The sequence below is a fragment of the Trichomonas vaginalis genome, chromosome VI (assembly GCF_026262505.1).
Source record: "Trichomonas vaginalis G3 chromosome VI, whole genome shotgun sequence".
Classification (NCBI taxonomy): domain Eukaryota; phylum Parabasalia; order Trichomonadida; family Trichomonadidae; genus Trichomonas; species Trichomonas vaginalis.
Genome location: NC_067208.1, coordinates 15,425,757 through 15,451,135, shown reverse-complemented (window position 1 = coordinate 15,451,135; position 25,379 = coordinate 15,425,757). Strand labels below are relative to the sequence as shown.

At 33.0% G+C, this 25,379-nt stretch overlaps 12 protein-coding genes and 2 pseudogenes across 14 annotated transcripts, besides 3 other annotated features; 8 read left to right on the top strand and 6 right to left on the bottom strand.

Annotated features, from left to right (window-relative positions):
* Positions 1-4,248: part of a mobile genetic element that runs on past the window's edge.
* Positions 82-1,138, bottom strand: TVAGG3_0870220 (phage tail repeat-like family; the record flags this gene model as incomplete). The annotated part of the gene is made up of 1 exon (XM_051249988.1): positions 82-1,138. A coding segment is annotated over one exon (1,057 nt), but the record flags the coding sequence as incomplete, so codon positions are not given.
* TVAGG3_0870210 (uncharacterized protein) lies at positions 1,157-1,668 on the top strand (the record flags this gene model as incomplete). Its single annotated transcript, XM_051249987.1, has 1 exon — positions 1,157-1,668. A coding segment is annotated over one exon (512 nt), but the record flags the coding sequence as incomplete, so codon positions are not given.
* Positions 2,270-2,545, bottom strand: TVAGG3_0870200 (uncharacterized protein; the record flags this gene model as incomplete). The annotated part of the gene is made up of 1 exon (XM_051249986.1): positions 2,270-2,545. The coding sequence occupies one exon, from the start codon at positions 2,543-2,545 to the stop codon at positions 2,270-2,272; it is 276 nt and encodes a 91-aa protein (XP_051085461.1).
* TVAGG3_0870190 (phage tail repeat-like family) lies at positions 3,197-3,590 on the bottom strand (the record flags this gene model as incomplete). The annotated part of the gene is made up of 1 exon (XM_051249985.1): positions 3,197-3,590. A coding segment is annotated over one exon (394 nt), but the record flags the coding sequence as incomplete, so codon positions are not given.
* A 1,644-nt stretch (positions 4,249-5,892) lies between the features above and the next one.
* Positions 5,893-7,480: a mobile genetic element.
* A 2,288-nt stretch (positions 7,481-9,768) lies between these two features.
* Positions 9,769-10,131, top strand: TVAGG3_0870160 (uncharacterized protein; the record flags this gene model as incomplete). Its single annotated transcript, XM_051249984.1, has 1 exon — positions 9,769-10,131. One exon carries the CDS (start codon positions 9,769-9,771, stop codon positions 10,129-10,131), a length of 363 nt encoding a protein of 120 aa, XP_051085459.1.
* A 265-nt stretch (positions 10,132-10,396) lies between these two features.
* TVAGG3_0870150 lies at positions 10,397-11,244 on the bottom strand (annotated as a pseudogene). The gene has a single exon. A coding segment is annotated over exon 1 (848 nt).
* Positions 11,245-11,703: 459 nt separating this feature from the next.
* Positions 11,704-25,335: a mobile genetic element.
* On the top strand, positions 14,570-14,794 carry TVAGG3_0870140 (phage tail repeat-like family; the record flags this gene model as incomplete). The annotated part of the gene is made up of 1 exon (XM_051249983.1): positions 14,570-14,794. The coding sequence occupies one exon, from the start codon at positions 14,570-14,572 to the stop codon at positions 14,792-14,794; it is 225 nt and encodes a 74-aa protein (XP_051085458.1).
* On the top strand, positions 16,209-16,547 carry TVAGG3_0870130 (uncharacterized protein; the record flags this gene model as incomplete). The annotated part of the gene is made up of 1 exon (XM_001293085.1): positions 16,209-16,547. The coding sequence occupies one exon, from the start codon at positions 16,209-16,211 to the stop codon at positions 16,545-16,547; it is 339 nt and encodes a 112-aa protein (XP_001293086.1).
* On the top strand, positions 16,984-17,325 carry TVAGG3_0870120 (uncharacterized protein; the record flags this gene model as incomplete). Its single annotated transcript, XM_001286327.2, has 1 exon — positions 16,984-17,325. One exon carries the CDS (start codon positions 16,984-16,986, stop codon positions 17,323-17,325), a length of 342 nt encoding a protein of 113 aa, XP_001286328.2.
* On the top strand, positions 18,835-19,773 carry TVAGG3_0870110 (organellar and viral DNA polymerase type B; the record flags this gene model as incomplete). Its single annotated transcript, XM_051249982.1, has 1 exon — positions 18,835-19,773. One exon carries the CDS (start codon positions 18,835-18,837, stop codon positions 19,771-19,773), a length of 939 nt encoding a protein of 312 aa, XP_051085457.1.
* TVAGG3_0870100 (KilA, N-terminal/APSES-type HTH, DNA-binding family) lies at positions 20,904-21,674 on the top strand (the record flags this gene model as incomplete). Its single annotated transcript, XM_051249981.1, has 1 exon — positions 20,904-21,674. The coding sequence occupies one exon, from the start codon at positions 20,904-20,906 to the stop codon at positions 21,672-21,674; it is 771 nt and encodes a 256-aa protein (XP_051085456.1).
* Positions 21,690-22,139, bottom strand: TVAGG3_0870090 (protein of unknown function, DUF4106 family; the record flags this gene model as incomplete). Its single annotated transcript, XM_051249980.1, has 1 exon — positions 21,690-22,139. One exon carries the CDS (start codon positions 22,137-22,139, stop codon positions 21,690-21,692), a length of 450 nt encoding a protein of 149 aa, XP_051085455.1.
* On the top strand, positions 22,600-23,052 carry TVAGG3_0870080 (annotated as a pseudogene). Its single transcript has one exon. A coding segment is annotated over exon 1 (453 nt).
* Positions 23,068-23,486, bottom strand: TVAGG3_0870070 (protein of unknown function, DUF4108 family; the record flags this gene model as incomplete). Its single annotated transcript, XM_051249979.1, has 1 exon — positions 23,068-23,486. A coding segment is annotated over one exon (419 nt), but the record flags the coding sequence as incomplete, so codon positions are not given.
* Positions 25,336-25,379: the final 44 nt, after the last annotated feature.

The window sequence follows — 25,379 nt, the reverse complement described above, 5'->3', positions numbered from 1 at the left end:
ACTGCCATCTAAAATATTTATTTTCTTCATTGACAGAAAAGTCACCAACAATAGTTTCAATATTTTTTGTTCCTATCAAACTTTGGTATATTTCATTGACATATGTTTTATCTGCTTTATTTTCAAGGCTAACGTTTAAGTTTGTAATATCAGATATAGAATGTGTATGTCCAACGGCACTTTTCCTGTTTAAGGTTTCTTGTAAGTTTGTAATATCAGATATAGAATGTGTATGTCCAACGGCACTTTTCCTGTTTAAGGTTTCTTGTAAGTTTGTAATATCAGATATAGAATGTGTATGTCCAACGGCACTTTTCCTGTTTAAGGTTTCTTGTAAGTTTGTAATATCAGATATAGAATGTGTATGTCCAACGGCACTTTTCCTGTTTAAGGTTTCTTGTAAGTTTGTAATATCAGATATAGAATGTGTATGTCCAACGGCACTTTTCCTGTTTAAGGTTTCTTGTAAGTTTGTAATATCAGATATAGAATGTGTATGTCCAACGGCACTTTTCCTGTTTAAGGTTTCTTGTAAGTTTGTAATATCAGATATAGAATGTGTATGTCCAACGGCACTTTTCCTGTTTAAGGTTTCTTGTAAGTTTGTAATATCAGATATAGAATGTGTATGAGTCTTATCTGCTTTTGTCTCTAATGTTTCCTTAAGACTTGGTATTTGGTTAATATAATGTATATGAGTCTTTTTAGAATATTCGTTTTCAGCTCTTGTCACTTCACTTGACATTTTATTGTCAACATATGTTTTGTCTGCTAGTTCAGGATGAGTATGTTCTTTTGTTGCATAAGCATTGTTGGCTCTTTCTTCTTCTTTTGCTATTGCATCGTCTACATATTCTTTGTCAGCTTTGTTGTCAACATCTGCTTTCAAAAGAAGTTCATTTATAGGTTTCTCGTTTAAAGTTCCTTTTGTTGGATTTATACAGACAGTATTGTTCTTATTGTCTTGAAACAGAAACTCATCTGTCATTGGGTTTAATGTCAGTTTTAAGTTTCCTTCTTTCAATGACTCAGATATCTTAGAATAGTTTGAAAAGTTTGTTGTGTTCTTATTTAGAGCTTGCACAATGAGTTGTCGGTTGTGTTGTATTTCTCTCATAGACGCTGTTTCATTTGACATTTTTATTCTAGATAAAATATGCTTCCAATAGAAAAAGAAAATTCAAGAGTTGCTACAACTAAACCATTAGATGAACTTTTTACTAATGTCGGTCAAAAGTTTGAGACAGAGACCGTAAAGCATGAAGGCTATCGTTTTGACTACCCATTAAGATGGCTAAGAGACCCATCTGTCACAAAAGCTATTGGCTTTCGTAGAATGAAGTTCATTTCAGAAGCCATACATGGTTTCCCATTTACGGTCGGTTTTGAAGTTCGATACTATAACAAAGAAAAACGTATGTATGAGAAATTTGAACAAGGAAAACTTTTACAAGTTAATTTGCTTATAAACTTAGAAACAACTCTTCAAGCTTTTCAAGAAAAAATAAACGATATCTATATTGAATATGCAAACCAGTTTAACATTGACGAAGGAGAATACCATCTCGATATTATTTATGACAGGAAAAATGCAACTGTTAAAATCAATAAAATAGAAGACCTTGGAGAAAACGTTTATATTTCTACAAAATATAACAACTTGGCATGGTATAGATTTATGAGGATGTTAAATCAGCCTGCAGCATATCCAGTACACCCGGACTATTATGAAGTCAAAAACCGAATGGAACATATGAAAATATTTTCGACCCAGATGCTATTATTGTTCATGCTTCATTTTCTGGTGCGCAAAACTCTTTCTTATGTCTGATGAATGACTTTTACGAAAAACCTACAAAATTATATGAACCGCCGAGTGGAAGTATTTCAGACTTTCAAGTATGGTTTACTACAGATGGAAGAAAAAGAATAATTCCATTATACCATGCGTTTTACTTAGAACTTAGTTTCATATACAACTACTATCGAACGATAAAAATATAATTTTTAATACGGTTGAGGTGTTGGATTTGGTTGCCAACTAGACTGTGGTGCAGGTTCAGGCTGTTGTATAACAGGAGCTTGCTCTTCTGGTTCAGGGTCTTTAGGTTATAATACCAACAAACTGACCTACTCTTTTACCAATATTTTTGACACCGTTCCATACTCCTCTTCCGACAGATTTTATTCCATTCCATATACCTCTTCCAACATTTCGAAAGAAGTTTCCTATCTTACTGAAGAAACCCATTTTACTATATGTAAAAATCTAATGTCCGCCTAGTCTCTTACGTTTCCTGTTGAGTTCCATAGCATTCTTTAACTGGAGCTCATACATTCTGTTTCTCCTCTGGTAGAAAACATATTCTGGGTCAACTCCTGTGTTCGCGTCATCTGCATAAAGTTGTTTATATCCCACTTCAGGGTTTGTATAAAACTCTTTCCATCTCATATTTGCATACCATGGTGGCAAACCTAACGCAGCGTCATTTGACATGGCAATTTGCATTTGTACATCTGTTGGCACTTGACCATAGTTTGCCATTGCAGTTTGTATTCTAACTTCATTTGGAATATTCTCTGGGTTTGGTTGTCCAGGTTGCTGTGCATTCGCTAAGTTCTGTGCGTCCATTTAATATTAGATAAAAATATCTCTTACGAGTACATATACTGAACATTTGCAGGCATTGGTTCATCTTCATATTCTCTGTACTTTTCTGCCACGTCAAATAAATAAATGACACAATGGAAAAAACCTAAAACAAGTAGTCCTATTTCAAACCACATTTACTTACTAATAAAATTTCTTTATTGTGACACTTTCTCCAGTTTATAGGACCTCTCTCATATTCTATCTTGTCATATATAAACTCATAGTCATGTATGTCCTCTAACCATCTCATAACGGTTTCCAAACCACTTTTATCGGATGTAAAGTAAAAGCATGGATGGTTATGTATAGCGTCTAAAGTTTCTAAAGAGTCTCTCAAAGTCCAGTCTACTTGGTATTGAAAATCCCATGTGTTATAGAACGGCGGGTCCACTATAAAGAAAACATTTTCCTTGTCTTTATATTTTTCATACAACTCTGTCCAATGACATCTCACAAACTCTATACCCTCAATATATTTTTCTATGTCCTCTTTGAAAACATTTGTATAGTTAAGATATAAAACTTTTGACATAAGTGTTTCAATGTCATGAACTCTTATAGCACCACTATATAATAGTCTAGCAGATATACTATCCCGGTCTATATATTCTGCTTTTTTCAAAACCTCTCTCACAATATTTTTCTTATCTAATGGTATACGTTCCATCTTACCTATAGGTATCTTTTCTTTTAACTCTTTCAATATATTGTTTGTGTCTGGAATATGTTTGAGACGGTTCATATAGTTGTCGAAGTCATTGCATATAATCTTTGAGTCAGGAAATACGGTATGACATAAATGAGATATATAGAAACTTCCACCGAACAAATCTACAAATGTTAGACCATTCGGTAGTTTCTTAAGTTCTCTCAATATAATATCTTTACATCTACTCTTATTTCCAAAGAACGGTAACGGTGGTTTTGTAAAATTCATTTATATATAATAATAAAAATGTTTTTACCCGAAAAGTGACAGAAAAGTGACAAAACATGAAAACATATATAATTTGTGAAAAGCGACACAAAAAGTGACATTTAAAAAGTGACACCGTTAATATGATGTAAATAACAACGGTTTTGGTTTTGTCACCGGCTGGTTGGCTGGGGTTCGGTCCTCCTCTTGGGTCTTGGGCAAAATTTCTTATGGGCTAGAGGGCGCAACGCGCCTGGAAGCCCTCCGAATAAAAACTTCATTTATACTAAACATCTTCGGGGCTAGAGGGCGCAACGCGCCTGGAAGCCCTCCGAATAAAAACTTCATTTATACTAAACATCTTCGGGGCTAGAGGGCGCAACGCGCCTGGAAGCCCTCCGAATAAAAACTTCATTTATACTAAACATCTTCGGGGCTAGAGGGCGCAACGCGCCTGGAAGCCCTCCGAATAAAAACTTCATTTATACTAAACATCTTCGGGGCTAGAGGGCGCAACGCGCCTGGAAGCCCTCCGAATAAAAACTTCATTTATACTAAACATCTTCGGGGCTAGAGGGCGCAACGCGCCTGGAAGCCCTCCGAATAAAAACTTCATTTATACTAAACATCTTCGGGGCTAGAGGGCGCAACGCGCCTGGAAGCCCCACTACCTTTTTTTTAATAAATCTTGTTTTGAAGTTCATTTGCCGAACACAGAACTTTTTTCCGAATTCGAAATTATTTCAAATAAATTTTTCTTATTTTTTGCTTTTTAAGATAGTCATTATACATAAAATATTAGTAAACTATTTTTATTTGAATTACTAAAACTTTCAATTTTTTTATTCTCTGATTTAGACTCTCAAATGATACTTTATCCAATATATATGATTTTCTTCTGCTATGAGCTATATTACAATGAACATTTCTTCATACACCAAGATTCGGCATAAAATTTCGTATTCCATGTATGTTACTATCATTCTAATATAAAATTTATGAAACTCCGAAGCTATTTTTGAATAGTGAATTATTAAATATTTAACACTGTTAGTAAATTTATAAAATTCGATAATTCAGATTTTACAATTAGTATAAAAGGATATATTTTTACATTATGATACGTAAAAGCATAGCAATGTTTTAATAGTTCTTAAATCAGTATTTATAGCAGTGAAAATTGAAATACACTAAATTTATAGAGTTAGTTTTGGTGTATGATGTAGTGTTCATTGTAATATAGCTCATAGCAGAAGAAAATCATATATATTGGATAAAGTATCATTTGAGAGTCTAAATCAGAGAATAAAAAAATTGAAAGTTTTAGTAATTCAAATAAAAATAGTTTACTAATATTTTATGTATAATGACTATCTTAAAAAGCAAAAAATAAGAAAAATTTATTTGAAATAATTTCGAATTCAGAAAAAAGTTCTGTGTTCGGCAAATGAACTTCAAAACAAGGTTTATTATAGGGAATTCTAACCATTATACTATGCACTTATGGACTCCAAAATTAATTTTCAAGTATTTGATCACACCCCAACCCCAAGGGCCATTGTTTTGTGAATATGAAGAAACAGTGCAGGCCACTATTATTTTCTATCCGTAAACTCACATGATTTATATACAAAAGTTCGTAATTTTTGAATATATTCGTATTTTGAGAATATATTGCTTTTACTAATAAAAAATCAATAAAATACAATCTTCATATATATTAAAATATTATCCATTTCATATCAACCCTTGATTGAAGATAATCGAAATCAAGAAATTTTCTAGATCATTCAAATAAAAAACTGAACTCATCATTACAATTTACATATTATATAAATAATATTTTAATATATATAAATGCCAAATTCCAGTTTTTTAGGAAATTGGCAATCTACTTTTCAGATTTGGGAAACTTTTGTTTCTCTGGAATCCTTGTCTTATAAGGGATATTTCAATTTTTTATGCGCGTGGATGGGTTTTGAGATTTTGTATCTTTCATAAAAATGAAAAAGAATGTGATAATCAGTTTCTCCTAATATTGCGATTAGTCATGCTGCAATCAGAATTTAAAAATTTTTCCACGGATGTAAATATGTCAATTTTTTCCAAAATTGATTTTGGACGAAAAAAACCAAGTTTTTTCAAATTAGGTATTTATTCAATTTGAGTGCTACCAATAGATCCCTATCATCATGTAGATGATGAATCAGGTGTCTGTTCATTCCAAAAGCAAACATATGTGGCTACAAATGCACTTTTAGGGGCAATCTTAATTGAATGCCCTCTCAAAATTGAATGCATGAACGTGGAGCCTTAATGACAAAACAAAGGTACATTCACTAGGCGATAACAGTAAAATGGGATGAAAATAGGATAAATAGCATCCCTATATAGTGCCTAACAATATTTATACGGGCCAAAAAAAATTTGGCTAGAGATTTGGCGAGTTATAAAACTTAGAAAATTGAGAGGGATTTTTATTTTTGAATTTTTTTTGGAAAGTTAAAATTGCGATTAAAAATCGATTTCCAGGAGAACTAAGCATCTCATCATATATTTAAATCGATAAAAATATTAAATAATAGTTGAATAGTATAACAACGTGAAATTATGGCTGAATCTACAGAAAAAATGAACATATTTGACATTTTTGAAAATTCATACGTTAGATGGTGACAGACTCATAAACTATACTTTAGCTAAGATTGATATATGGTTTCAACAACACATGGTTAAAATCGTAAAAATATTTTAGATTTCAAAAAGATATATATGGTAATATAATGGAACAAAGTCAACAAATAGCATGTTAAATATGTTATAATTAACTTTTTATTAGATCCAATAGTAGATATCGAATGGTTTCCAGCTTTATGGTTAAATATTTTCTTTTCGAGCTTCTCTTTAACTGTGGTATTAAGGTTGTAAATTTTTGATGCTAGAAACTATGGAATCTTCTTCGCTGCTGCATTTTTCTTGAGAGTTCTTGCAATTTCGAATAGATCTGCGCATTGTATGAAATGGAGGCTTTAAAATATCTTGAAAACAGAATAGGACTGCTTTTCCAAAGGAATGCTTACTTGTAAATCAGAGAGTTTCAAAATTGAGAGCAAGATTATCATCATAACTTTCGATTTTGCTGCGAAAAAGGAAGACAAGTAATTAACAAATCATTTACTGTTGTTCATCAAAAGAAGAAAACTTTGATAACAACTAATGATGATAAAATCAAGCTATCTTTTAATATTTTAAATTGATAAGACATTCAAAATATTTGAATGGTTTAAAATATTTTCTTTTAATTTCTATAAGATATTATCATGATTATATAATAAAATTTAAATTTTTATTCAAAAAGGCAATATTTCAAACTTTTAATTTCAAAAATCTTAATTCTGCAATAAGTGTATTTAATTGTAGCAAATTTAATGATCCTTCGTCATGCTTAACAATTTGGAACCCATAAATTAATGATTTCTTCAAGTAAAATTCTGCATTATTTCAAAAGTCAATAATTCTCTAGTAACTTTTCTTCAAACCCTAACCATTATATTATATGTATAATGGAGAATAATTGCAAAGAAAGATAGCCGAATTTACTGGGTAGTTCTTGTGATGCGAAATAATTGCAAATTAACACCTAGTTTTAACAGCATCAATCTCTTTTTGCTCTCATTTAAATGCATTCGCACACTTTAATTTTGAAATATAAGAGTTTTGGAAATTATCAAATTTATCTGCTCAAATACTATAGATCTTCATAAGTGTTAATAGAATCATTAGCCTTACATATAGTGTTTAATATAATGATGCACATTATACTGGGATTCATTCCTTATTCATCTAGTTATTATAAGATTTACAACCCCATGAAAATTTAAAATTTTGTCAAAAATAGTGAATGTACCTTTGACAAAACTAGTAAGAATAATTTCTGTTTCGATTTATAATGTTCTTTATTATAAATTTTTTGCTAATAATTTGAGAAAAATCTGTCAAGACACAAAAAGCTTCGTTTATTGTATTATTCTTATTTGGTTTGAAAAGTTTTTGTTTTTAGTGACAAAACTAGTAAGGATGATTTCGATTTCGATTGATACTATTATCCATGATAAATTGATTGTTAAAAACTTGAGAAAAATAAGAACTTCTTTGAAGACTTAGATGCTAATCTAAATTATCCTAAGTCTGACCTTGTTAAAGTATTTTGTAACATTCATTTATGTACTTTTCCTAGTTAAATTGTTTATAAAAAAATTGCTTCGAGTTTAAGTTACGAAGTGGTATCGAAAGAGTATACATACATTTTGAATTATATTACTAAAATAATTTAACTTCCTATTCTTCAGTGTCTTTATTGAGATGAAGACCAAATATAACTATTATCGTCAATGTAAAACAAAATGCTATCGGCGTGAAAAAATTAATGGATCTATATTTTAATAAAGAAATTATAAGAGATTCTTGAATAAATTATTGAAAAAGCATATTGAATTTATATCAAATTTTATCGATAAAAATCAATATTATTATAATTAGTATAATAAATATGGATATCAATTCCGATATTAAAAAAATTATAATTCAAATTTGTGATCCATTCAAAACAAAAATAATTAGTGGTCGTTAAAATTGAAATCATTTTTATAAGTTGTACCACAGCTGTAAGAGACTTTTAAACGAAATCCATAACATCAAACTGAATTCACAGTTCCTGTAGCTTACCTGCCTGTAAACTAACGTTCTTATACATATTTCTTGTTGAAAAATTGTTGATTTTAATTCAACCCAGAAAATATAACAAATGTAAGTTAAAAAACTATTGATTATATTCATTTTTCAATTACTTACATTCTGTCATGGTTTTAAAATAAAATTTCTAATTTTCGAAGCATTTAATATCGATGAGCAATCAAAAGCATACGCACAACAAAATATCTATAAAATTATATAAATGATAACAATATTAAAAAAGGTAGTGGGGCTTCCAGGGGCTGCGCCCCTTCTAGCCCTGAAGATGTTTAGTATAAATGAAGTTTATATTTGGAGGGCTTCCAGGCGCGTTGCGCCCTCTAGCCCCGAAGATGTTTAGTATAAATGAAGTTTTTATTCGGAAAATTGTTAGTCTTCTGGGTCGAAAACATTATATAATGTGTCGCTTTTCACAAATTATATATGTTTTCATGTTTTGTCACTTTTCTGTCACTTTTCGGGTAAAAACATTTTTATTATTATATATAAATGAATTTTACAAAACCACCGTTACCGTTCTTTGGAAATAAGAGTAGATGTAAAGATATTATATTGAGAGAACTTAAGAAACTACCGAATGGTCTAACATTTGTAGATTTGTTCGGTGGAAGTTTCTATATATCTCATTTATGTCATACCGTATTTCCTGACTCAAAGATTATATGCAATGACTTCGACAACTATATGAACCGTCTCAAACATATACCAGACACAAACAATATATTGAAAGAGTTAAAAGAAAAGATACCTATAGGTAAGATGGAACGTATACCATTAGATAAGAAAAATATTGTGAGAGAGGTTTTGAAAAAAGCAGAATATATAGACCGGGATAGTATATCTGCTAGACTATTATATAGTGGTGCTATAAGAGTTCATGACATTGAAACACTTATGTCAAAAGTTTTATATCTTAACTATACAAATGTTTTCAAAGAGGACATAGAAAAATATATTGAGGGTATAGAGTTTGTGAGATGTCATTGGACAGAGTTGTATGAAAAATATAAAGACAAGGAAAATGTTTTCTTTATAGTGGACCCGCCGTTCTATAACACATGGGATTTTCAATACCAAGTAGACTGGACTTTGAGAGACTCTTTAGAAACTTTAGACGCTATACATAACCATCCATGCTTTTACTTTACATCCGATAAAAGTGGTTTGGAAACCGTTATGAGATGGTTAGAGGACATACATGACTATGAGTTTATATATGACAAGATAGAATATGAGAGAGGTCCTATAAACTGGAGAAAGTGTCACAATAAAGAAATTTTATTAGTAAGTAAATGTGGTTTGAAATAGGACTACTTGTTTTAGGTTTTTTCCATTGTGTCATTTATTTATTTGACGTGGCAGAAAAGTACAGAGAATATGAAGATGAACCAATGCCTGCAAATGTTCAGTATATGTACTCGTAAGAGATATTTTTATCTAATATTAAATGGACGCACAGAACTTAGCGAATGCACAGCAACCTGGACAACCAAACCCAGAGAATATTCCAAATGAAGTTAGAATACAAACTGCAATGGCAAACTATGGTCAAGTGCCAACAGATGTACAAATGCAAATTGCCATGTCAAATGACGCTGCGTTAGGTTTGCCACCATGGTATGCAAATATGAGATGGAAAGAGTTTTATACAAACCCTGAAGTGGGATATAAACAACTTTATGCAGATGACGCGAACACAGGAGTTGACCCAGAATATGTTTTCTACCAGAGGAGAAACAGAATGTATGAGCTCCAGTTAAAGAATGCTATGGAACTCAACAGGAAACGTAAGAGACTAGGCGGACATTAGATTTTTACATATAGTAAAATGGGTTTCTTCAGTAAGATAGGAAACTTCTTCAGAAGAGTTGGAAGAGGTATATGGAATGGAATAAAAACCGTAGGAAGAGGAATTTGGAACGGAGTCAAAAATATTGGTAAAAGGGTAGGTCAGTTTGTTGGTATTATACCTAAAGACCCTGAACCAGAAGAACAAGCTCCTGTTATACAACAGCCTGAACCTGCACCACAGTCTAGTTGGCAACCAAATCCAACACCTCAACCGTATTAAAAAATTATATTTTTATCGTTCGATAGTAGTTGTATATGAAACTAAGTTCTAAGTAAAACGCATGGTATAATGGAATTATTCTTTTTCTTCCATCTGTAGTAAACCATACTTGAAAGTCTGAAATACTTCCACTCGGCGGTTCATATAATTTTGTAGGTTTTTCGTAAAAGTCATTCATCAGACATAAGAAAGAGTTTTGCGCACCAGAAAATGAAGCATGAACAATAATAGCATCTGGGTCGAAAATATTTTCATATGTTCCATTAGGTTTTTCGACTTCATAATAGTCCGGGTGTACTGGATATGCTGCAGGCTGATTTAACATCCTCATAAATCTATACCATGCCAAGTTGTTATATTTTGTAGAAATATAAACGTTTTCTCCAAGGTCTTCTATTTTATTGATTTTAACAGTTGCATTTTTCCTGTCATAAATAATATCGAGATGGTATTCTCCTTCGTCAATGTTAAACTGGTTTGCATATTCAATATAGATATCGTTTATTTTTCTTGAAAAGCTTGAAGAGTTGTTTCTAAGTTTATAAGCAAATTAACTTGTAAAAGTTTTCCTTGTTCAAATTTCTCATACATACGTTTTTCTTTGTTATAGTATCGAACTTCAAAACCGACCGTAAATGGGAAACCATGTATGGCTTCTGAAATGAACTTCATTCTACGAAAGCCAATAGCTTTTGTGACGGATGGGTCTCTTAACCATCTTAATGGGTAGTCAAAACGATAGCCTTCATGCTTTACGGTCTCTGTCTCAAACTTTTGACCGACATTAGTAAAAAGTTCATCTAATGGTTTAGTTGTAGCAACTCTTGAATTTTCTTTTTCTATTGAAAGCATATTTTATCTAGAATAAAAATGTCGAAAGAAACAGCGTCTATGAGAGAAATACAACACAACCGACAACTCATTGTGCAAGCTCTAAATAAGAACACAACAAACTTTTCAAACTATTCTAAGATATCTGAGTCATTGAAAGAAGGAAACTTAAAACTGACAATAAACCCAATGACAGATGAGTTTCTATTTCAAGACAATAAGAACCATACTGTCTGTATAAATCCAACAAAAGGAACTTTAAACGAGAAACCTATAAATGAACTTCTTTTGAAGGCAGATGTTGACAACAAAGCTGACAAAGAATATGTAGACGATGCAATAGCAAAAGAAGAAGAAAGAGCTAACAATGCTTATGCAACAAAAGAACATACTCATCCTGAACTAGCAGACAAAACATATGTTGACAATAAAATGTCAAGTGAAGTGACAAGAGCTGAAAACGAATATTCTAAAAAGACTCATATACATTCTATATCTGAAATAACAGACTTAAACGTTAGCCTTGAAAATAAGTAGATAAGGGACTTATGGCTAGTGTGTTAGTGAAGAAGGCGGATAAGGAATATGGTGATGAAAAAGATAATGAAATTAAAGAAAGGGCTGAATGGTATCATGAATGGACATCGAAGATTTTAAAAACTAAAGCTGATACAGGATGGGTTTCAGGATGTTTAGACCTTAAAGCAGATAAAAACTTATGTTAACGATGAGTTAGAGAAGAAAGCAAATAAGACTCATACACATACAAGTTTTACAACTTTTACAGCAGACGACATAATATTGAACTTTGACCTTGGTTCAAGTGCACCTTTAGAGAATCCGAGTACAGCGTAAAAGATACTCTTAACAATTTAGATAACAGTTGCAGGAATATCGAAGATCATGCCAGAAACTTTGAAGCATATGAACTACCCGCAATGTTAGACAAGAAAGCAGACAAAACAGAGCTTCAAACATTAAAGACAGAAATACTTCAAACATTATATCCTATATGGCTCTATTTATACGTCAATGAACTCAACAAATCCAGAAACAGTTCTGGGTTTTGGAACTTGGACTCAATAGTCGACAGGTTTTTGTATTGTGCAAACTCTTCAAAGGAAACAGGTGGAAAGTAAAACGATTTCAGGTGAAAATTTACCTGCACACAGTCACTACATAGATTTAAGTACATCTCAAGCAGGTTGGCATAAGCATAAATTTTTGGGATTGGTCAGCAATGACAAAAAGGTAAAGGATATGATGTTAAAGACAACGTTCAGTTTGCATAAAATTGTTTCTGGGTAACACTCAGGGAGATGGAAACCATACACATCGCGTTACAGGATATACACATACAACGGGACAAAGTAAAGAATACATGCCACCTTACATGACAGTTTACGCATGGTATAGAAATGCTTAGTCGTCATTTCAACTTCTTAGCATATTCGTCAGGAGTTGTCTTATATTTGTTAGGAACTGTCTTTGAAAGTATACCACCTTGAACTTTGACAAGTTTGAAACGGGGTCTGGCAATAGTAGTTTTATCTTCTGCTTGCAGTGTGTACATTTTGCCATGTTTGCCTAAAACTTCATAATATTCTCTTGTATACTTTCTTCTATTTTTACGAACACGAATGTGAGTACCTATCGGGTTCCCATTGTTGTCATAGTCAATAGTATTTTCATATGGGTCGCGTTTAGTATTTCTATTTTTACTTTGTCACCTTTCTGAAGTTTGAAGCCCGGCATTCTTTCTTGTTTGTCTCTTTTGACTAAATTATTAAATATATAGTCTTTTCTAAGTCAGGGTTGTTTTTCATTTCTTCGGGGGAGTGGTTTCCCAAACCTTTTTGTTTACGTTATTGTAAATATTTAAAACTTGTCTCATCTTTGCCATGGAGAAGTGTCTATATTTGTCGTCATATGACATTTCATTTGCTTCACCACCTTGTGGTTGGTTTAAGTCTTAACATTTTTATACAACCGTCAATGACACCAAGAGCAGAATGGTTTTGGTCGACAATGAAATATTGGTTTACATTTTTTGAACGCAGATAGTTTTTTAATATCATCTGATTTGAAAGAACTTTCACAGTCAGATGTCAGTTTTGTTGGATGGTATTTGTCAACGAATATTGTCAAAGCAGTTTTCACATCTAAAATATTTTTGGACCATAATGGTATGGCTTCACAGTATCTTGTGTTTTGACCCAACAAATATTAACCAGTATGGAGGTCCATCTTCTCTATACCTCGGAATGTTTTCCAAGATATCCATAAACCAAGCATTTGGTGTTGAACTAAAGATTTTTATCATGAGTGCTTTCTTTGTCGCTTTAGAAACATAGGGGTCCTTGTTCGGATTCGTCATTTTTTACCCTATAAGAAATGGGTTTATTTGGCGCATTAGCAGGAGTCGCATCTAGATTTTTACCCGCAGTGGGAACAATAGCCAGAGGTGCATTTGGAATTGGAAGGAAGATTTTGAGTACATTAGGTATACTGAAAGAGAAAGCACAACCTATTATACAAACTGTACAGAAAGGTTGGGATGTAGCACGAGATGCAACAAATCTTATTCCAAATCCTGAAACAAGAGGAAAAGTTCAAGGATGGATGGACAATGTAGGAAGACAAGCAGGAAACTATTATAACAAAGCAAATGACTACTATAACCAAGCAGGACCTATATGGACCAAGGTGAAAGATTCTTTAACAGAGGATATAACCATGCACAACAATGGGTAAACATATAACCAACCTCAACCGCCTCAAACGTGGGGAATGTAAAGTTTTTTACTGAGATGAAATGAACAATACAGCATTGAGACAAATGGGTTCAAGATGGATTTGTCGGCTTCCAGCAGTTTACACAACGTGTTTGTCAAGTTCTTCCTATACCTCAGGAAGTTTTAGACCGACTTAAAAAACCTAAACAAACCAGTTGAAAACAAAACAAACTAAAATTTTTTACTGAGATGAAATGACCGAAGAAGTTGAAACGGTAGATTTGACACCACAAACAAAAAGTTCAGAACCATTGTCAAACCTGTCAAAGAACTTACAGATGAAGAGAAAAATTCAATAATAGAAAGTGCCAGGTCTGGAAATACAAACCCTAACTACAAAGTCACTTTTCATAAAAATGGAACGGCTAGTATCTCAAAAAAGAAACAGACTCTCACAAATAAAATATTGAAGTCTGAAGGAGCTTTCGAGACAACAGATGGAAAGTTTACTTCACTGACCAACAGTTCATTATAGAACATCTCATTGACTTAGAGTCGAAATATTCTAAACTTTACAACAAACACAAAAAGTTGAAAGGAAACAAAAACAAATGGCATATGATATTTATGAAGATGTTGACGACACAACTGTTCCTGCAAGTGAAGTAAAGTCAGAGGAACCGAAAAGTGACGAAAAACCGATAGAAGAAGAAAAACCAAAAACTGAAGATAAACCAAAACCAAAGTTTAGTTTCCAAACTAAACCAAGTCAACCTTCATTAGCTGGTATGGGTTGGCGTCAAAGACTTATGGCAGCAGGTGGTTATGTAAAGTAAAGAAAAAAAATATTTTTTTATTTTTATAAAAATGCCCCCATATAGAATGGATAGAAAGTCTGCTAGAATAAAAGCAGAGTTACAAAGATATGGTTGGAGAGTTTCGAAGAAGTTTAAATATAGGAAGGGAGACCCATAAAAGTCTATGACAAATTGTCTGGTCTTCGCTACGAAATGGATTTGGAAACAGCACGTGCCAATTATCCAAACAGACTAGAGAGGTTAGAAGAAGAACGTCTTATGGACATGCCTTTCGATGTGTTAAACATTGCATGAAATAAAAACGTTTTTTCAAAAAAGTGACATTTTAAATTTTTATTTGAAATGTACGCTGAGTTTGTTGGAGAAGACCGTTGGGAAACTTGTTTGTTAGATGAGAAATATGAAATGGCATACCATTTTAAAACAATATATTTTACATATATTAAATGCTTCAGGTTGAAAAACAAAGAACAAAAGTAGCAGATACAAAACCGTTAGACTATATCTTTACAAATGCTGGTAGGACTATTTCAGATGAAGAAATTCATCCCGAGCATACAGGTTTGACTATCCAATTCGTTGGCTTCAAAGTCCTTCAGATGCAAAGGCAATAGCATTTAGAAGAGTTTTGTTTTCAAAATAGAACTAACGCATTTATGTTCGCAGTATATTTTCATGGGCAGTATAAAGGTTCTGATGGTCTAATAGACAAATTTGATGAAATGAGAATCTTTACAGTTCGTTCAGACGAAAGTCTTGAGAATCTCTAAATGACTTTCAAACTCAAATGAACAAATATTATTGGGAATTTCAAGAAAAATACGACTCTTTACTAAATGGAACATACTACTGAAACTAGAATATGACAAGATGAACTCCACCGTTTCATTTCAAAAGATTGAAATTAACCCTCCAAGAGATACAGAGTTTTTATTTTGGAAAGTAGACAAACGTTCTTGGGCACAATTTCTTCGGTTACTAAACAGAACGAACCATTACCCACCAGATGGTCCATTTAATTTATACTTCCACCAGCAGATTTGACAGTTTATAGAAACGTGTTTGACCCTCAAAATGTTATGTGTCATGCAAGTTTCAGTTCAAGCAACATAGTTTTCTATGTATTGGTTAAGGACTTTTATGACTTTGCTTCTAAATTCTACGAACCACCTAGTAACAGTTTCTCTGACTTTCAAGTTTGGTTCACAACAAATGGTGTGCAACATATTATTCCATTGTACTATGACTTTTATCTCGAATTGTCTTCATATATAACTACGGAAAAGTGCTGAAAAAGTATTGAAAAAATAATGTTTTGTTAGCATGTTAGATCTAACACGTTTTCCTAACCACTTTTCTAACATCGTAGAAAACTCATGAAAACAATTTATTTTTGACACTTTCACAAAAAACATAAAAAAAGTGAGTTAAAATGAGATGTTTACTGAACTGGTTGGATGTCGCCTTCACAGGTTATGTAGAACGGCTGACCAGAGTAGTGAAGGAGACCCTTGAGAATTTGTATAATTCGTGGAATTGGACTCTCTCTGTTTGGAAGTTGTATCCAAGGACGCTTGGCAAAGAACTTGAGAAGAGCTTCTCTTTTGGCGTCCTTTATGTCGTCGTAGGCTGTCCCGTCTGGTACCTCAATTGGAATTCCGGTTTCAATTTCGATTTTCAGCGCACCTCTTCCAGACAACCAACCGTTAACAAGCTTGCCTTTTACATTCTGCCTGAGGAAGTCTTTAACAAGCTCGTTAATTTAAATTAGGTAAATTGCTTCGTCGGTAGGTTCGACCTCGACCATTGCTACTGTCAGTAAAAGTACTGCTACTGTCAGTAAAAGTACTGCTACTGTCAGTAAAAGTACTGCTACTGTCAGTAAAAGTACTGCTACTGTCAGTAAAAGTACTGCTACTGTCAGTAAAAGTACTGCTACTGTCAGTAAAAGTACTGCTACTGTCAGTAAAAAGGAAAATTTGAGAGGGTTTTCGACGATAAAGTACTGCTACTGTCAGTAAAAGTACTGCTACTGTCAGTAAAAGTACTGCTACTGTCAGAAAAAGTACTGCTACTGTCAGTAAAAGTACTGCTACTGTCAGAAAAAGTACTGCTACTGTCAGTAAAAGTACTGCTACTGTCAGTAGCAGTACTGCTAGTAGCAGAGATTTTTATCGTTGGTGGTCTGACGGTTAAGCCACAAACGAATGTCCCACGTCCCACCAACCCAGTCCATTCCCAAACCAGAGGAACCTAAAGCACCAGCCCCTGCACCTCAGTTCCAGCAAGTACCTCCGAATTACTACCAATTTCCACCTCAAGGTTACTACCCACTACAAGGCTTCCCGAACTACCCTCCTCAGCCTATGCCTTACTGCCCCAACCCTTGGATGTTCCAGCAAGCTCCACCCCAGCAATTCCAATCTCAATCCAAATCGAAGAGAGACCAAGAGTTCGAAGAAGGTCTGAACCGCTTACGCAAAGAGTATGCCACAGCTCCAATTGAGAGAAAGTTGTTGCTGAATTCAGCAAAAATAATGTTTAGGTGAAGAGGTGAGATCTAACCTCTTTTCTCACCTGTTTTCTCACCCTCTTGAATTTTCATGACTTCTTCGTAAACTAAACGTAAATGTTTTGTGAAGAATATAGCAACCGCCGGAATTCAGACGGTTGCTTTTTATACAAAATTCATGCGGAAAATTCTTGAGTTTTGGTTGAAAGAATACGGTGGAGCCAAATGTGGCTCGACCTCAAAACAAGCATTTTATGAGCTTACAAAGGGTGTTATGAATGAATTCAGCAACATACATCCTGACCTCGTTCATTTTGTTGCTAAATTCAGTAAAAATATATTTTAGGTGAAGTGGTGAGATCTCACCCGTTTTCTAACCTCTTTTCTCACCTCTTGAATTTTCATGAATTTCCTTAAGATAGAAAAAATAAAATTAGTTTTATTTTGTATTTTTTTGTATAAAAGATATGATTTCAGGGATTTTTTTGACGAAGTGTTAATGTTCACTTCGTCAAAAAATAACAGTTATCTAATGAAAAAGTGTCATTTTTTTGTATAAAAGATATGATTTCAGGGATTTTTTTGACGAAGTGTTAATGTTCACTTCGTCAAAAAATAACAGTTATATAATGAAAAAGTGTCATTTTTTTCATTTTTTTGTATTTGACGAGAATGTTTAGGGTAGAAGGTTAGATCTAACCTCATTTCTCACCTGTTTTCTCACCTCATGAATTTTCATGATTTCATCGTACATGTTTTGTCAAGACTTCTTCGTACATGTTTTGTCAAGACTTCTTCGTACATGTTTTGTCAAAACTTCTTCGTTTATGTTTTGTCAAAACTTCTTCGTACATGTTTTGTCAAACATGAACGTATATGTTTTGTCAAACATGAACGTAAATGTTTTGTCAAGACTTCTTCATCGTAATGAGCGTAAATCAGACAAAAATAATGTTTAGGTGAAGTGGTGAGATCTCACCTGTTTTCTCACCTGTTTTCTCACCTCATGAATTTTCATGATTTCATCGTACATGCTTTGTCAAGACTTCATCGTACATGTTTTGTCAAACATGAACGTACATGTTTTGTCGAAACTTCATCGTACATGTTTTGTCAAACATGAACGTACATGCTTTGTCAAGACTTCATCGTAATGAGCGTAAATGACCAAAAAATATATTTTAGGTGAAGTGGTGAGATCTCACCTGTTTTCTCACCTGTTTTCTCACCTCATGAATTTTCATGAATTTTCCCGAAATAAAAAATAAAGTTAGTTTTATTTTATTTATTTTTTTTATTTTGTATGTAAAGATATGATTTCATGGATTTTTTTGACGAAGTGTTACTCTTCACTTCGTCAAAAAATAACAGTTATCTAATGAAAAAGTGTCATTTTTTGTATTTGACGAGAATGTCGGGTAGATGGTTAGATCTAACCTCTTTTCTACCCTCATTTCTACCCTCACGAATTTTCATGAATTTTCCCGAAATAAAAAATAAAGTTAGTTTTATTTTATTTATTTTTTTTTATTTTGTATGTAAAGATATGATTTCAACAATCGGCACAACAACAATTCAAACAACAGCACCAAACTCGTTAGTCATGAATCCAACATCTATGTTGGTAGAAATGAAAAGCTTCATTCCTTCTTCATATACTTTCGAAACAAAAATCCAGAAGATAAAGCAAGAACTGTTAACAAGTAATTTAGACTGTAGTGCGAAAGATGAAGAAAATGAACAGTATCTTTATGAAATGCAGGACATTATTGACCATTTACCTAAACTACCTGAAATCCAACAACAAAAACTCACTATTCCTGAATTTGACGAAATTGAAGTGAAACCAACTGACTCAGTAGAAATAAAGAAGTTCATACGAAAGGTAAACTATGAATTCCTTGGTTTTCATTGCAACCATAAAGTTATGGACAAAGATTGCGATATGGTATATAAGAATGTTTCTGACATATATAAATCTGAAGAATTTAAGACATACGACAACTTTGTTTCGTTAGTTGCAGAATGTGTATGGCAGATAAGAGATAAAGATAGAAGAGGTAAGGTATGGAATGAACAGATAAAACCAGCAGCTTTTGAGTTAAAGAAAACCATTGACGCCTTAGTTGTTTTAGCAGGTAAGGTTTCAGAATATAACGCAAAAATGAACCCGCAATGTTCTAAATGTAAAGCAGCAATTAGGAAATATAACTACTCCGTCAAAGAGATAGAAAGAATGAGAAACGACTATGCAGACTTAAAGAAAGAAGCAGAAAAGCCAGCAGAAGATAAAATGAACATGTTAGAATTTCTGAACAAAAACTATCCAACTGCTGACGATTTCCTATTATCTGACGTCAAGAAGAAGTATAAAGAAACCTTCGGCATAGTTAAAACTTTTGACATACTGACAGAAGAAATAGAAGCTACGAAATTGTTTAGGATTTCAAATATACATCGTACAATTCATGTAAAACGCTTATAAAATAACTGAGGTGAGAAAACAGGTGAGAAAACGGGTGAGATCTCACCTCTTCACCTAAACATTATTTTTGTCTGATTTACGCTCATTACGAAGAAGTCTTGACAAAACATTTACGATGAAATCATGAAAATTCATGAGGTGAGAAAAGAGGTGAGAAAACAGGTGAGATCTAACCTTCTACCCTAAACATTATTTTTGTCTGATTTACGCTCATTACGATGAAGAAGTCTTGACAAAACATTTACGATGAAATCATGAAAATTCATGAGGTGAGAAAAGAGGTGAGAAAACAGGTGAGATCTAACCTTCTACCCTAAACATTATTTTTGTCTGATTTACGCTCATTACGATGAAGAAGTCTTGACAAAACATGTACGTTCATGTTTGACAAAACATGTACGAAGAAGTTTTGACAAAACATGTACGAAGAAATCATGAAAATTCATGAGGTGAGAAAACAGGTGAGAAAACAGGTTAGATCTAACCTTCTACCCTAAACATTATTTTTGTCTGATTTACGCTCATTACGAAGAAGAAGTCTTGACAAAACATTTACGAAGAAGAAGTCTTGACAAAACATTTACGAAGAAGTCTTGACAAAACATTTACGAAGAAGTCTTGACAAAACATTTACGAAGAAGTTTTGACAAAACATGTACGAAGAAGTTTTGACAAAACATGTACGTTCATGTTTGACAAAACATATACGATGAAATCATGAAAATTCATGAGGTGAGAAAACAGGTGAGAAAACAGGTGAGATCTCACCTCTTCACCTAAAATATATTTTTATTGAATTCAGCAACAAAATTCTGAGTAAAATGGCATATGCTTGCTTCCCTCGGAAAACCGAGAGAAGAGATTCCGTATGAAAATCGTGAAGAACAGCGAGACCGACTTTTATCTGGGTCGCCAAAACTCTATGAAATTCATGAATTTCCTTAAGATAGAAAAAATAACGCTAATTTTTTATAAAATATTTTTTTATTTTGTATGTAAAGACAGTAATGTCAACAACAGAGAACACAACAACTGCTATCGTTCATGAAGCTATAAATGAAGAATATGAGTACATACAGTTTAACAAACAACTCCGTCTCATTCGTTCGGTCAAAGATGACATGTACCAAATGCAAAGTATTTTGACAGCATGTTTTGCTCCAGATACTAAGCTTCCTAAAGACTGGTTTAGGAACCAAAGCACCATTGAACTCTTAAGCGAAGCACAGCGAGACATACTTTTTTCTGAAAACAGTGAAGAACAGCGAGTAGGTAAAAAACCCCAGTCGCCAAAACTCTATGAAAACAGTGAAGAACAGCGAGTAGGTAAAAAACCCCAGTCGCCAAAACTCTATGAAAATCGTGAAAAATTGCCAAACGGTTTGAGAGGATATTATGTACATAGACTTCTTGTAAATGCTGTTGCAATGTGGGCTTCGCCTCGTTATGCTTGGTATATTTACAGACTTCTTGACGAAATTCATAGACAAGAACGTGAAGAGCTAGAGAACAAGCTTGAAGCAAAAGACAAAAGCATTCAGAAAAGAATACCACGTTCGGTACCAAAAGGAAAGGAAAAGAACTATAAGTATATGATTTATACTGAAGAGATGGAAAATGAAGAAGATAAAGATATGGTTATGTTGCATTTAGTCAGAAGAAACAACAAAAGCTTTTACGACCTTGCTAAGATTTACAAATCTGACAGAAATTGGTTCTATCGCGAAAACTTACCGATTTCAATGACACCGAATGAAGATGTGAAACAAATAGTTCAAGATACGTTACCTCAAACACACTATGATATTAAAGGTTGTACAATTCTTACCTTCAAAGAAGATTTGCCATTGTTAAAGGAAAAAATAACAGAGTATTTTGACAACTTCAAACAAGTAGGGTAAATGCACTCTTTATTTTCAAGCTTGACTTTTTACAATTTGAACTTTGTTTGCGTAGATATGAATTCTGAAAGAAGTATGAGGGTCTTGTATGACTTTGTACTTCTCCCATAGTTCATATCTGTCAAACTTACCTGCCATGGACTCTTTCATAAGTTCCATGAAATCGTCTTCGGACAATCCGGGGAAAAGTATTATGTCAGTAAGTATTCTTTTAACATCCTTACTTAAACTCTTTGCTGTCTGTACACATATTACGACTGAGATGTTAAAGTGTCTGAGCTTCTTAAGAATTCGACACATGTCTTGTTCTCTGTTCTTTAACAAAGGATGAGAAGCAAAGTCATCTAAGATAAGAAGACATCTATGAGGGTATGTCTTCCAATCGTAAGATTGCAATTTCTTCGAAATGTATTCTATCTCTTTCTGTTTGTTTCTGAAGTGTTTCTTCTCTAATATTCTCTGCATTTCCTCATTAGGTTCTTTAAACTTAGAATTTATATACTCATTTATAGCATTATACTTCAAAACTCATCTTTGGTACTTCTTTATCCAATCTAACAACTCAGTATCCTTTATACATACTAACTTAGACTTCTTTATAATATCTTTGAACGAATTGACGGTTTGGTCAAATTGACCAGAAGTACTACAAATTACTACTAACTCATAGAATGGGTTCTTCTCATCTAGTTCTTGTTGTTGTGCAGCCATTTAAGATAAGTGAAAGTCTTACCCGACCCAGGTGGTGCAATTAGACTGTTATACCATTCTGAGCAAATAAGAACTTGTCATGTATAGGCTTTATCTGAGCATTTTCTAACTTTCTCTTGTTCTTATTTAAAACATTCTCAAATTTCTTGTCAATGTCAGCAAACTTTTTTTCTAACATATTTTTAGAAAAATTAAAATTTTTATCTTTTAGAAAATGTCTAGCGATTTCGCTATCTATATTCGAGACAAGCTTTTCGACAGCAAAACATCTGTCGACCATAAAATCTTACATAGTGTAAACAAGAAAGGTGAATTTGTTCTAAAGTTCTGTTTCTGGAATATGACAAGAACCATAAAACCTTAAGCAGAGCAGTCTTAAAATTTGTCAATGACAGACTTGTTGACAGAGATGACGCCTCTTGGAGAGATGAAGTCCAACAAAACTTCTTAGAATGCAAAGAAGACACATGCGCTGTTCTTGAAGATGAAATAGAAAACAGAATAGATGAGCTATTAAAGGACAAAGAACTTTTACATAAATATAGTTGCGCCAAATTTGACATAACTCCACCAGAAAAGAAGAAGAAAAGAAAAGAAAGAAAAGAAAGTAGAAGAAGAGAAGAAAGAACCTGAACCAGTTCCAGAGAAAAAGAAATTTGACATGTAAAAATAAATTTTATTTTTAGAACATTTCTGGTCAATGTCAATGTTCTCTTCCTCTTTAGGAGTAAACACTGGCTTAGACTCTAAAATCTTTTTACCCAATTTACCTTGAACTTCTACAACTTTAGACTCATAATATTCATAGTCGTCTGTCTTCTTTGGTTCATAAGGTATAACAAGTTTGTATGCTTTGCCTTCTTTAAGGTTTGAGAACCTTCTGTCAAAATTTTCTTTGACTGTCAACATACCGTCAATGTATAAGTCTTCAAAAGTTGCACCACTTTTTCTAACAACAGCAAACTTAACTGGTGCAATGTTCCAAATTTTGTCAAATGTAGACTTTTCAAAATTGTAGAAGTAAACATTCAAATATGTGAATGGGTCTAGTTCTTCTTTAAGTCCTGACATGTACTTGTTTACTGAGATGAATTTTGTCATCTTTTCTATCGGATAAAAAAATATTTTTTTTTAAAATTTACTCAGAAAAATTTTTCTTTGTATATACACCATTCTGAACATCTAAAAGACTTTTGACATTTGCCAAGAATGTTCGTTAGAAGCTGCCATATAACCATATTCTTGACAATATTGTTTATACGAATCGTACAATGACCTTTCATCTAATGACACAAAGTCAGTTTCATCTATGAACAGTTCATATACACTCTTGTTTGCTTCTAACAATGTTTGTCTCTCTTCGGTATGTGGAATTTGTCTTGGATTGAACTTAGAAATATCTAATGTCATAAAGTATGAGAACAAGTGGTTGTAAAAGTCAGATGTCAAGGTTTCTGCTAAGTCGTCAAAATATTCTGTATCTTGCATATGAGAATCTGACGTTTCTGACAACTACATATCTTCTGTCAGAACTTTCTAACTTCATCGGAACAACATTTGTTTGAAACCATAATGAAGTTTGCAATATTTTCACAAACTCTTTGGTCTTTATACTTTCTTTCAACAACTCCAACTTTGTCTGTTATAAGACTCTTCAAAGCATCTGAGTTTCAAAACTTTTGTTGTATCTATACTTTGAAGTTCATTGCAAACTATAAGTTTCATATTCTCTATTGAGGAGTTAAATTTACCGCAGATGTTTTCTAAGTTTGTCATATTAGGGTTCGAATAACCTTCTAACAGTTTGCACAAAATATCTGTAAAGAATGTGTTCTTACCTGTTCCTTGTTTTCCAATTATAATGAGAGCAGTTTCATTTTTAGCACTTGGATGTTGTAAGATATTTGCAAACCAACATAAGATATACTCATAGACTCTTTCGTTTCCATTGCATATAATTTCTTTGACATGGTCTAACCAAGCTTCTATAACACCTTCCTTCCATTCTACTTGTTCGTATTTATATCCAGTGAAGATAGAATAGAAGTTTGGAGAAGGTGTATAGAACTTTATACCTCGAACTGAAAAATCTTCTAACTTTGACAATAAGATATCCCAAGCATCTAACATCTTCATTCCAACTTGTACAACTTTTATTTTCTTAAGTTTCTGTCTACATTCTTGTTCAGACACTATTGTTGCTCTTGGTTTGTTAAAGACAACATCCCATTCTTTCATGACATAACATTCTGGGGCAGAGTCAACATAATGACTAAACGTTTCAAATTCTCGACTGCTTTGTTATAGTCTCTAAATGGACACATATTTCTGAATGCTTGGAAGTCATAAAAATCTGAAACATCTATTCTGTACATTTTTATAAAAATAAAAAAAATATTATTTTTTATTCTTGACTTTGTTGTTCCATTTGTTGCATTTGTTGTTCTTGAGCTATTTGTTGTTGAAGTTGTTCTTGTAATACAATACTTTCACCAGTTGCATCTTCCAATTCGAACTTTCTGCCGTCATTGACAAATACATAGGACATAAAAGTTTTACAGGAAACAAAGTTTGCGTCAACTAATGTCAACGTTATACTTGCCAAAGTGTTTGAGTTCACTAAGGTTGAAAATTCTGCATTCGAATGAACAATAGGCAAACCAGCAGAGAAAGTATTGTTTATACGCATAAGTATCTTTTGGTCATAATAGTTTCTGTCGACATTCGAATAACACTTTGAACCTAAGTTTGAAACAATATATAAGATTGGTGTGCTTAATGTCAATGGAATAGACATTCCTTGTATGACACCTTTTCCTGTTATAGGAAACTGTTTGGTAGTAAAAACCAGATATAAGTTTTGTATTATAGCTCATATTGTTTATAGTAAACTCAGTCGGACATCCAAACATAATGAAACCTGCTCTAGTTGCAGCACATGTTACATCCGAAAAGAGAGAGATTCCCATTCCCTTCTCTGACAGCCGGGAAACT